Source organism: Trachypithecus francoisi, unplaced genomic scaffold, assembly GCF_009764315.1.
Source record: "Trachypithecus francoisi isolate TF-2019V2 unplaced genomic scaffold, Tfra_2.0 Lachesis_group17, whole genome shotgun sequence".
NCBI lineage: Eukaryota > Metazoa > Chordata > Mammalia > Primates > Cercopithecidae > Trachypithecus > Trachypithecus francoisi.
This window is the reverse complement of record NW_022681462.1, coordinates 19,717,300-19,730,114: the sequence shown is the minus strand read 5'-3', so window position 1 is coordinate 19,730,114 and position 12,815 is coordinate 19,717,300. Positions and strand designations below refer to the sequence as shown.

The following is a 12,815-nucleotide window of genomic DNA, read 5'->3' as shown; positions in this document are numbered from 1 at the left end:
AGAGATATTTTTAATCTGAAAACAGGGTGACTAAGGAGAAGGTGCTACATGTTCATATATTGGCATTCTGTGCACAGTTGAAAGGAATGTTCCATTTAACATTACAAAGGAAAAAAATTAAAATACCTTGTTACAGAACAGGTGTTGGCAAACTTTTTTGGAGTAGACCAGATAGTAACTATTTTAGGCTTTCTGGACCATGTAGCCTCTGTAGCAACTACTCAACTTTGCAGTTGTAGTGTGAAAGCAGCTACAGAAAATAAGTAAAAGAATGGGCATGGTTATGTTCCAAAATAACTATATTTAGTACAATTTTTATTTGTCAGTTAAAAAAAGAAATAATTTTAAAAATTAAAAGAAAAAAAAAACCTGTATTAGGCTGGGCATGGTGACTCATGCCTGTAATTCCAGCACTTTGGGAGGCTGAGGTGGGTGGATTGCTTGACCCCAGGAGTTCCAGACCAGCCTGGGCAACATGACAAAACCCCGTCTCTACAAAAAATAAAAAATTTAGCTGGGTGTGGTGGTGCATGTCTATAGTCCCAGCTACTCCAGAGGCTGAGGCAAGGGAATCACTTGAGGCCAGGAGGTCAAGGCTGCAGTGAGCTGTGATTGTGCCGCTGCACTCCAGCCTGGGAGACAGAGCAAGGCCGTTCTCAAAAAACAAACAAACAAACAAACCACACTTTATTTATAAAAATAAATAACCCTGGGACTGCAGGTCAGTTTGCTGACCCCGATGCAGATTTCAATTTTTTTTTTTTTTTCTTGGATATAGGATCTTGTTCTGTCACCCAGGCTGGAGTGCAGGGGTGTGATCTTGGCTCCCTGCAGTCTCCACCTCCCAGGCTCAAGCAGTCCTCCTTACTCAGCCTCCCGAGTAGCTGGGACTATAGGCATGTGCCATCACACTTGGCTAATTTGGAGATGGGGTTTTGCCATGTTTCCCAGAGTGGTCTTGAACTCTTGAGACTCAAGTGATCTGCCTGCCTAGGCCTCCTGAAATGCTGGGATTACAGGTGTGAGCCATTGCACCTGGCCCAATACAGAATTTTTTTAAAAATTATTTTTATCTAGTTCTTTCTTATATCTGAAGTTGAGCTTGGGGGGAGAATTTAAACATTTGAAGAGTATTGGCCATTAAATTTTATATCATTAGTCCATTATTTATAAAAATGATTTAATTCTAACTGTTCTTGCAATTTACAGGCGAGGTAGCCCTCTGTTGATTGGTGTACGGAGTGAACATAAACTTTCTACTGATCACATTCCTATACTCTACAGAACAGGTAAAATTACCTCTACAAATGGAGTGCAGTAGATATGAAGAATTATTTTCCTTAAGTTGGAATAAATGCCCCTTTGGTCAGATGCATATGTATATATAGTTCTGTCTAGACATGAAAAAGATTTGGTTTCGTGAGTTCTCTGATGATTAGAATTTTTTTTCTGTTGTGTATCCTTAGCTAGGACTCAGATTGGATCAAAATTCACACGGTGGGGATCACAGGGAGAAAGAGGTGGGAAATGCATTCTGCATGGATGGGGAGGATCTTATCCTCTTTTGTTTATTCTTTACTAATTCTTTTGTTCTTCGAGTGAATGAATGTGCTGGGCCTCTAAAAATGTGCTTATTTTATGGGGAAGCATATTTTGACATTTTTCTAATTTGCAGAGTATATTTTGCGTGTCTGCTTTTGGCATTTAGAAAGTGCTTTTAATAATTTCATTAAAATTTCTGAAATTTGAGAAAATAGTTGAAATTGTAAATTATTTTTTCCTTTGTTTTAAAATCATGTGGGATATATGCTTAGATTAGGAAAAGAGCATTGTGTGCTAGGTTATTATAGATTAACTAAGTGGTAGTTATTTGAATCATTTAGCCTAACTTTTAACTGAAATATGTTTAAATCGTCTTTATTTTATGCATGACATATTACTGTTGGATTTACATTTGCTATCTTGATTGGCTTTATTTGAATTTGTAGTGATTGTTCTTTTATTGTTTATGTATAAAGTTTATTTTTTGTTTTTCTTATTTATTTACTTTGATGTAACTTTCCATATTACTTTTTAAATAGCGTGGCGGGAGGAGACAGGGTCTTGCTCTGTTGCCCAGACTGGAGTGCAGTGCAGTGGTGTGGTCATACCTGACTGCAATTTCAAACTCTTGGGCTCAGGTGATCCTCCTGCCTCAGCCTCTCAAATAGCTAGGACTACAAGTGTGTGCCATCACGCCTAGCAAATTCTTTTTTTTTTTTTTTTTTTTTTGAGATGGAGTCTCGCTCTGTCGCCCAGGCTGGAGTGCAGTGGCATGATCTCGGCTCACCGCAAGCTCTGCCTCCTGGGTTCACACCATTCTCCTGCCTCAGCCTCCGGAGTAGCTGGGAGTACAGGCGCCCACCACTACGCCCGGCTAATTTTTTTTGTATTTTTAGTAGAGACGGGGTTTCACCATATTAGCCAGGATGATCTCAATCTCCTGACCTCGTGATCCGCCCGCCTTGGCCTCCCAAAGTACTGGGATTGCAAGCGTGAGTCACAGCGTCCGGCTAACACCCAGCTAATTCTTATTTTTAGACAGGGTTTTGCTCTCTCAGCTAGGCTGGAGTGCAATGGCTTAGTCATGGCTCACTGCAGCCTTGGCTGCCTGGACTCAAGTGATTCTTCCCCCTCAGCCTCTTAAGTAGGTGAGACCACAGGCATGTGCCACCACCCCCAGCCAATTTTTTTATTTGTAAAGAGGAAGTCTCGCTCTGTTGGCCAGGCTGGTCTCAAACTCCTGGGCTCAAGGGGTCCTCCCACCTCAACCTCCCAAATTACAGAGATTACAGAAATGAGCCATTGTGCCTGGCTCCCAGCTAACTATAAATTTTTTGTACAATTGGAGTCTTGCTATATTGCCCAGGCTGCTTTTGAACTCCTGGAGTCAAGTGATCCACCCGCCTCAGCTTCCCAAAGTGCTGAGATCACAGGTGCCTAGAGAGCCTGTGCTGAGAGCCACTGTGCCCACCCCAGAGGTATTCTTTTCATTTAAACAGACATTGGTATCTCAAATTTTTGACCTTATTTATTTAGTTTTTGAAACAGTCTCGCTCTGTTGCCCCGGCTGGAGTGCAGTGGCATGATCTTGGCTCACTGCAACTGCCTCCCGGGTGCACGTGATTCTTGTGCCTCAGCCTGCAGAGTAGCTGGGACTACCGGTGCACACCACCATGCTCAGCTACCTTTTGTATTTTTAGTAGAGACGGGTTTCGTCATTTTTGTCAGGCTGGTCTCGAACTCCTGACCTCAGGTGATCCGCCCACCTTGGCCTCTCAAAGTGTTGGAATTACAGGCTTGAGCCGCTGCGCCCAGCCTCAAATTTTTAAACATATTTTAATTAAATATACTTTGTTATTTGAAGAATAAAATTATCAGTATTTAGAGAAAAAACAGTGAAACTCAAGCCTCTTAGGACATTTTATAAGCAAAGGTAGTTTTTTTTTTGAGACGGAGTCTCGCTCTGTCACCCAGGCTGGAGTGCAGTGGTTTGATCTCGGCTCACTGCAACCTGGGCCTCCCGGGTTTGAGTGATTTTCCTGCCTCAGCCTCCTGAGTAGCTGGGATTACAGGCATGTGCCACCACACCCGGCACATTTTTCTATTTTTAGTAGAGACGGGGTTTCACCATATTGGTTAGGCTGGTCTTGAACTCCTGACCTCATGATCCTCCCGCCTCGGCCTCCCAAAGTGCTGGGATTACAGGCGTGAGCCGCCACACCTGGCCACATTTATTTTTTTAAAATGCTGAACTCTCTTTTTATGTGTTTTTAAATTCACTTTTTTGTTCTTGTTTTTGAGACGAAGTCTTGCTCTGTCACCCAGGCTGGAGTACAATGGCACGATCTCACCTCACTGCAACCTCTACCTCCCAGGTTCAAGCAATTCTCCCACCTCAGACTCTGGAATAGCTGGGACTACAGGCGCGCTCCACCACTCTCGGCTCATTTTTTGTGTTTTTAGTGGAGACGAGGTTTTACCATGTTGGGCCGGCTGATCTTGAACTCCTGACCCCAAATGATCTGCCCGCCTCGGCCTCTATTTTTTAACATACAGTAATATTTACTCTTTTTCATGTAGTTTCACGAGTTTTGTCAGATGTGAAGTTGCATAACTACCAACACAATCAAGATACAGAACAATTTCATCACTCAATAAGTTCCCTCAACTTTCCCTCTGTCATCAACCCTTGTCTCATTCCCAGCCTCTGGCAAACACTAATATGTTGTTTTTCTATAATGTTACTTTTTCTTGGATGTCATCTTACACTTATTTTTCAAAGTTTGGCATCTTTGCTGTTAAATATGAATGGGAAAAGTTAGTTTGTTTTCATCACTAAAACATAAAACAATCACAAATGGTGGAAAACTTTGAATGTGCTTTTTTTGACTTTTATTATTTTTAATAGATATATAATTATATATTTGGTGTATATTTCAGTACATGTGTACAATGTATAATGATCAACTCAGGATAATTAGCACATTTGAATGTACATTTCTAATAATTATTATCAAGTCTGTCTTTATATGTGCATTTTAAGAGGATAGGTAAAATAGCAGTTTTTATAAGTATGCTTGTAATATTCTCTGGCTATTGTGTCCATAGTTCTGTTATGTCCTGGCCTTAGAGAAAGGTGCATTTTTGTCTCTAGGATGTTTATGTAGTCTTCAACTAATAGATATTTTTCCTATATTAGGCCAGTTTATAAAACTTTAGTATTCCAGTCTTGATGAAAAAAATTAATGTCTTGACAAATTAAGTAGAGATGTCATAAATCTGAAATACAAGAATTAAAAGGATATTAGCTTTGCAAAAAGACCTTACTTTATCCTGACTTAAAGGAAGTATAAGAAAACCCAAGTTAAAGAAAGGAGAGTTTCTTGGTTTATAAATTTTGTCCCTAACTGTGGGTGCCACATATGATATACCATGATTAGAGAGTGATGTGCATCTGTTTTGTTTTAAAATCAGAATTAGTGTAGACTGCAACTTGATTTGTTATGCTGACTTGCTGCTAAAATCTAGTGAGGTTTTGTTAGGACATAATAAAATTAACTTGCCACTAGCCTTCATTTTCCTTTTTTTCTTTCTTTTTTTTTTTTGAGAGAGTTTTTACTCTGTTGCTCAGGCTGGAATGCAATGGCGTGTGATCTTGTCTCACTGCAGCCTCCGATTCCTGGGTTCAAGTGATTCTCCTGCCTCAGCCTCCCAAGTACCTGGGATTATAGGTGCCTGCCACCACGTCTGGCTAATTTTTGTATTTTTAGTAGAGACGGAGTTTCACTATGTTGGCCAGGTTGGTCTTGAACTCCTGACCTCAAGTGATCCTCCTGCCTCGGCCTTCCAAAGTGCTAGGATTACAGGCATGAGCCACTGTGTTCATTTTATTTTTCATTGCACAATTTTGATATTTTAAATGTAATTTTGTGATAATTATAGGTACACAAACTTATGTGTTAAGATCATCAGGTTTTGTATAAAGTTAAAATTAATTTATACACACTTTTGATTAAAAAAAAACCAGTTAATATTAAGGAATTACTTGCCTTTTACCTGGAAAAGAAATATTATATGAAAAAAACATATAATGTAGCACTTTTACCTGCCACGCACTCTTTGATAGTTGCTACTTCACTGTACACTTTTTGTCTGTTCTTACTGGCTTATTGCATGGAAATGAGATGATCTACTTGGCTTTTTAAATTTGCTGAAATTGTTTTGTGTTGCTATGATTTTTTTCTTGATTTTGTAGAAAAGTATGCATATTTCTACATTGTACGTGATTTTCTACATGTTTGCCAATCAATTCATGTTAACTATATGCTTTAGGCAAAGACAAGAAAGGAAGCTGCAATCTCTCTCGTGTGGACAGCACAACCTGCCTTTTCCCAGTGGAAGAAAAAGCAGTGGAGTATTACTTTGCTTCTGATGCAAGGTGAGCTTAGTTGATTCAAAGACGTTTTTAGTAAAACTTCTCATTCTACAGAAAACCAAGAAGTCATTATATATCAGTCTAATTGTGCTCTATGAGAGAACTTTTTTAATTAAAGAAATATGGGTGACCATTTTGGAGACGGGGCTATAAGGACACTTTTTCTGTCATTTCAAAGAGTGTAGGTCAGTTTACCAAGAACACATATATTCCTTGAGACTTTTTCCAGTGTATTTATTTTAGAACTCTTACATTTTTTTCCTTCTTATTTCAGGAGCCTTATCTAGGTTTTGAAGGGAGGAGATTCTAGATTGAAGAGTAAAATGGCTTAGTTAGTATCCCAGTTGTTATAGCATAGTTGCTAAACTATTGTAGTTTTAGTGTAATGTAGATACTCATATTTTACATTTGGAATTAATTTGCAGCATAATCACTTTTATAAAGGGATAGTAGTAGACTAAGACATTCTGAGAGAAAATGCGGGGGGATGTTTAAATGCATTTATAAATGAAATAGTAATGAAGATAAAATAAAATCACCCAAATTGCAAACAAGTCATTCACTATACCTGAAAATAACAGAATATAATAAAAATGAGAAAATAATGCCATTTAGGACATCAGGGAATGTATTATCTCAGTGGCCAGATCTTTACTCTTTAATTTATTTTTTATTTTTTATTTTTATTTTTATTTATTTATTTATTTATTTTTTGAGATGGAGTCTCGCTCTGTCACCCAGGCTGGAGTGCAGTGGCCGGATCTCAGCTCACTGCAAGCTCTGCCTCCCGGGTTCACGCCATTCTCCTGCCTCAGCCTCCCGAGCAGCTGGGACTACAGGCGCCCGCCACCTCGCCCAGCTAGTTTTTTGTGTTTTTTAGTAGAGATGGGGTTTCACCGTGTTAGCCAGGATGATCTCGATCTCCTGACCTCGTGATCCGCCCGTCTCGGCCTCCCAAAGTGCTGGGATTACAGGCTTGAGCCACCGCGCCCGGCCTTACTCTTTAATATTTTTACAGATGTGTAAGGTGTGTAGTCAGGGTTAAGATGTGTAAGATTACACAGTTGACAGTTATGGCTTAAATACACTGGAATTATAGAAACATATCAGCCTTTTCTTATTCATGTATACATTCATATTGAACACTCTGAGTGAAGCCATATGCTAGCCTCAGGAGATAATGGTGAGTAAAAATAAAAATATTACTTGTCCTTAGGAGCTCTTCCTTAGTGAGGAGGCAAATTTTAAACAATGATCACACAAGTGTAGACTTCCAACTGTGACAAGAGCTGCAGAATGCTAGTAACAGGGTGATTTACCCTTGGTGGGTAAATTTCTTTAAGGAAATGACGTTTGAACCGAGATAGGAGTTAATTATGTTAAGAGGTAGAAGGAGGAACATTCATTTTTTGCAAATGGCTCAGCCTGTGAGAGTTTAGGATGGCTATGAGTGTGGCTGGAAATAGAGAGAGTGAGAGGAAGCTTGGTGGAAGATGAAGCTGGAGAAGGAGGTATAGGGGTTACGGTAAGGTACTTTTTTTTTTTTTTTTTTTTTTGGAGACAGAGTCTCACTCTGTCGCCCAGGCTGGAGTGCAGTGGCCAGATCTCAGCTCACTGCAAGCTCCACCTCCCGGGTTTACGCCATTCTCCTGCCTCAGCCTTCCAAGTAGCTGGGACTACAGGCGCCCGCCACCTCGCCCGGCTAGTTTTTTGTATTTTTTAGTAGAGGCGGGGTTTCACCATGTTAGCCAGGATGGTCTCGATCTCCTGACCTCGTGATCCGCCTGTCTCGGCCACTTTGTTGTCTTTCTAAGAGCCAAAGGGAAGCTGTCAGATGGTTTGTTGAGTGAAGGAGAAATCTTCATTAGAGTTGTTGCCTTTGATATCAGTTTTGGCAGAAATGGAGAATGGATGGAGAGAGATCAGAGACAAAGTGGGTGGACTAATTGGGAGATTGCTGCAGTAGTCCAGCCAAGGAACTGATGGGAGCTTGAATTTGTCTGGTGGTGGATATAGAAGCTTTGAGAGTATTTGGAAGTTAAAATCAGGACTTGGTAATGGATAGAATGAGGAGGAAACAACCATGCTTTCTGATCTAATCTATTTGGTTTAGGTTGCTATGCAGAGATCCTTTTATTTTTTGTCCACAATGACCACCTTCCCCATACTTTCCTGTAGGGGATGGCATTAGTAACTAGAAAATTCTCTGAGATACTGCATAGTGATAGAGTTTATATTGAAATTTGGTTCTTGTATCCAAATGATAGTTTCATTTATAGTAATGATCCTTGGTTATTGATTGTAATATCTCCTTGAAAATGTTATAGTGCTGTCATAGAACACACCAATCGCGTCATCTTTCTAGAAGATGATGATGTTGCAGCAGTAGTGGATGGACGTCTTTCTATCCATCGAATTAAACGAACTGCAGGAGATCACCCCGGACGAGCTGTGCAAACACTCCAGATGGAACTCCAGCAGATCATGAAGGGTAAAAGTTTTTGTCATGTTATAGCTTGCTGTCCTTAATGGAAAGAATATATTCTACTTCTTTTCCTAGCATATTGATTCTAATAATGAATGGTGAGTGGAATCTTCCACATGATTAGTTAAAGGACAACCCTAGGAAAAGGGATGATTCTTTTTTTTTTTTTTTTTTTTTTTTTTGAGGTGGAGTCTCGCTCTGTCGCCCAGGCTGGAGTGCAGTGGCGCAATCTCAGCTCACTGCAAGCTCCGCCTCCCGGGTTCACGCCATTCTCCTGCCTCAGCCTCCCAAGTAGCTGGGACTACAGGCGCCCGCCACCTCGCCCGGCTAGTTTTTTGTATTTTTAGTAGAGACGGGGTTTCACCATGTTAGCCAGGATGGTCTCGATCTCCTGACCTCGTGATCCGCCCGTCTCGGCCTCCCAAAGTGCTGGGATTACAGGCTTGAGCCACCGCGCCCGGCCGGGATGATTCTTTAGAGAAATTATCTGCTGTTTTTACAGTCATCTTCAAACTAATTAATGATTTATTTCTAACATGAAAAAGATTAACAACACTTGATACTTTAAAGATACTTTATAAACATAAATATAGTTCATGTTCTGTTCCTTTTTATTCTCTTTGTGCTTTAGTTTTCTTATATATAACGTGAGGATAATAGAGCCTACCTCATTAAGGTTGTTTTGAGGATTAAGAAGCTACTATATGGCTGGATGCAGTGGCTCACACCTATATCTTAGCACTTTGGGAGGCCGAGGCGGGCGGATCACCTGAGATGGGGAGTTCGAGACCAGTCTGGCCTTGCCAACGTGGAGAAACCCCAACTCTACTAAAAAATACAAAATTAGCCGGGTGTGGTGGCACATGCCTGTGATCCCAGCTACTCGGGAGGCTGAGGCAGGAGAATGGCTGAAACCCCAGAGGTGGAGGTTTCAGTGAGCCGAGATTGCGCTATTGTGCTCCAACCTGGGCAACAAGGGTGAAACTCTGTCTCAAAAAAAAAGAGTCCTTAAAATATATAAAGTCCTTAAAATAGTGTCTGACACACTTAGTCGTATGTAATATTTGCTTCTGTTAAGTATTATAATTATTATTATTTGGATTATTTTACTGATGGGACTATGGTAGGAATAGAAACTAACATTGGCCAGGCACACTGGCTCATGCCTGTAATCTCAACTCTTAGGGAGGCCAAGGTAAGGAGATCACTTGAGCTCAGGAATTTGAAACCAGCCTGGGCAATATAGTGAGACCCTGTCTCTACTAAACATTAAAAAAAGAAAAAGGTCAGGTGCAGTGGCTCATACCTGTAATCCTAGTACTTTGGGAGGCTGAAGCAGGCAGATTGCCTGAGCTCAGGATTTTAAGACCAGCCTCGGCAACATAGCAAAACCCTGCTTCAACTAAAAATACAAAAAAGTTATGGTTGTGGTGACACGTACCTGTAGTCCCAGCAACTAGGGACCCTGAGGTGGGAGAATCGCTTGAACCTGGGAGGCAGAGGTTGCAGTTAGGTGAGATTGCGCTTCTGCATTCCAGTCTGGGCGACAGAGCGAGACTCTGTCTCAAACCAAACCAAACCAAACCAAACCAAACCATGAGCCAGGCATGGTAGTGTGTGCCTGTAGTCCCAGCTACGAAGGTGGCTGAGGTGTGAGGATTACTTGAGCCTGGGAGATTGAGGCTACAGTGAGTGGTGATCTTGCCACTTCACTTCAGTCTGGGTGACAGAGTGAGACCCTGTCTCAAAAAAAAAGTAAAAATAAGAAATAACATTTATTGCATGACTCTACATATATGTCAGATTTCTTTTTATTAATCCATACTGCAATCCATACTGTGAAGTAACTGGTCTCTTATTTTATGGATTAATAATTTCCCCAGCTTAGATAGTAAAGGATAGAACCGCAGTTTGAATGTAGGTCACACTCCAAAACTTAAAGCTTGTCTCATTTGACCTGATGCGGTGGTTCACGCCTGTAATCGCAGCACTTTGGGAGGCCGAGGTGGGCGGATCATGAGGTCAGGAGTTCAAGACCAGCCTGGTCAGTATGGTGAAACCCTGTCTCTACTAAAAATACAAAAAATCAGCCTGGTGTAATGGCGTGTGCCTGTAGTCCCAGTTACTCAGGAGGCTGAGGCAGAGGAATCGCTTGAATCCAGGAAGCAGAGATTGCAGTGAGCCTAGATTGCGCCACTCCACTTCAGCCTGGGCGACAGAGCGAGACTCCATCTCAAAAAAAAAGGCTTGTCTCTTTCACTTGTTTTGTTTTAACTGCACATTTCAAGTATGAAGTTAATTAAAAATGACTTGTACTCTTATTTTTTTCCACATAGAGTAAAATATATTCACCCAATCTTTTAGGCAGTCATGTATAAATAACTTTCTCTATTGCATGACCTTTTGTTATATTTTATTTACCAAGATTTTATTAAAGGTGGGGGACTTTTAGTTGTTTACAAATTCTTTTTTTATTCTTTGATTTGTTTTTGTTCTAATTATGTGGTTTCTCTTACTGTAGGCAACTTCAGTTCATTTATGCAGAAGGAAATATTTGAGCAGCCAGAGTCTGTCGTGAACACAATGAGAGGAAGAGTCAACTTTGATGACTATACTGGTAGTTACATATGAATTATTTTATTATTTCAGTGTCTCTTGTAGGAGGTGCCATTAACAACCTGAAAGTTCATTGCCGTTAATAGGCTTGTAGAACAGCTACAGCTGTCAGCCGTCAGTGGAGCCCAGCCATCTTGGAAAAAGTTCTTTAGTGTATTATTCTACCTATATGAGATATCTAGAATAGTCAGATTCACAGAAACAGAAAGTAGATTAATGGTTACCAGGGGCTGTGGGAGGGGAAATGGGGAGTTATTATTTAAAGGGTATAGAGTTTCAGTTGTGGGATGATGAAATTACAGAGATGGATTTTAGTGATGGTTGTACAATAATGTGAATGTGCTTAATACCACTGAATTGTACATTTAAAAATAGTTAAAACGGTAAATTTTATGTATAGATCACCCATTGTGTACCAGGGACTGTCCTAGGTACTGTGAATTCTAAGAAGAATGAGATCTGGTCCCGTTGCTGGGCAGCTTACATGTATCTGCCTAGCCTAGGTTTCCTTTCTGAGTGTACAAGTAAGTACAAGTGTGAACTTCCCCAGAGGTCTTTCAGGTATTTGCCTGATGCCTTTGGATATCCTGTACCCTCTTGCATTTTTAAGGTAAAAGTGAGAGTACAACACTTTTTTTTTTTTTTTTTAAAAGGATGGAGTTTCGCTATTGTTGCCCAGGCTGGAGTGCAGTGGTGCCATCTCGGCTCACCACAGTTGTCGCCTCCCAGGTTCAAGCGATTCTCCTGCCCTAGCCTCACGAGTAGCTGGGATTACAGACATCTACCACCAGAGGAATTGTATCTGCCTCTGTAGACAGAGAGGATTGTTGAAGATGGTTGAGCTGGAGGAACTGGGAGAACAGCAGTAAATTCTTTTATGGTGCTTATGGAAATGAGACCAGGGAAAAGATTTATAAGGGAAGAAAATGAGAAAATGAGACAAACTTTGGGAAGTTCACGGTTTTAAAAAGTACTTTTGGCTGGGTGCAGTGGCTCATACCTGTATTCCCAGCACTTTGGGCACCCAAAGCGGGAGGATTGCTTGAGCTCAGGAGTTCTAGACCAGCCTGACCTCGTTTTTAGTAAAAAAATTTTTTTTAAATTAGATGGGTGTGGTGGTGGGTGCCTGTAGCCCTGGCTACTGAAGAGCCTGAGGTGGGAGGATTGCTTGAGCCCTGTAGATCGAGGCTGCAGTGAGCTCTGACTCCAGCACTGCACTGCATCCTGGTTGAAAGACCTGTCTCAAAAATAAATAAATAAATAAATAAATAAATAAATAAATAGTACTCATATCTGTATTATGTACATAAAAGTTCTGTAATAAAACAGGATAGCTGTCATCTTTTTTGTTGTTAGGATGAGGAGATTGAGGCATTCAGTTTGCCAAAGGTCACGTTGTTAGTCATTTATTGAACCAAACTAGTTCCCATGTATACATTGTTCTAAGTGCTCTCCATCCCCTCCCCTGTCCATCAGACATTCTTTTTTTGCCTGTAGTGATGGCCTACCTCATCTCAACAGGGATCAGGCTTTTCTCAAAAGCATCAAATTTAGAGCTTTGGGCAGCTCCTTTCAGAACTATCCCAACTCTCCTTAGCCACCAGAAATTTCCAGGACTAATATTAAGGAAACACTGTGGCCAGCTAACCTCACTGGCTTACATCCATGTCATTCTTTGTCATCATCTGCAGTACAGGTCTTTCTGGTAGTTGGTCTGCCTTTTTTTTTTCTTTGCTT

General features: G+C 40.7%; 1 protein-coding gene across 1 annotated transcript in view; it reads left to right on the top strand.

Moving 5' to 3' along the window:
* The window catches only part of GFPT1 (glutamine--fructose-6-phosphate transaminase 1), a 65,418-nt gene that overhangs the window by 33,301 nt on the left and 19,302 nt on the right, over positions 1-12,815 (top strand). Inside the window, exons 8-11 of the mRNA XM_033239295.1 lie at positions 1,210-1,289; positions 5,875-5,980; positions 8,305-8,468; positions 10,984-11,079. Coding sequence (XP_033095186.1) covers positions 1,210-1,289; positions 5,875-5,980; positions 8,305-8,468; positions 10,984-11,079 — 446 coding nt within the window. The remainder of the gene's footprint in view (positions 1-1,209; positions 1,290-5,874; positions 5,981-8,304; positions 8,469-10,983; positions 11,080-12,815) is intronic.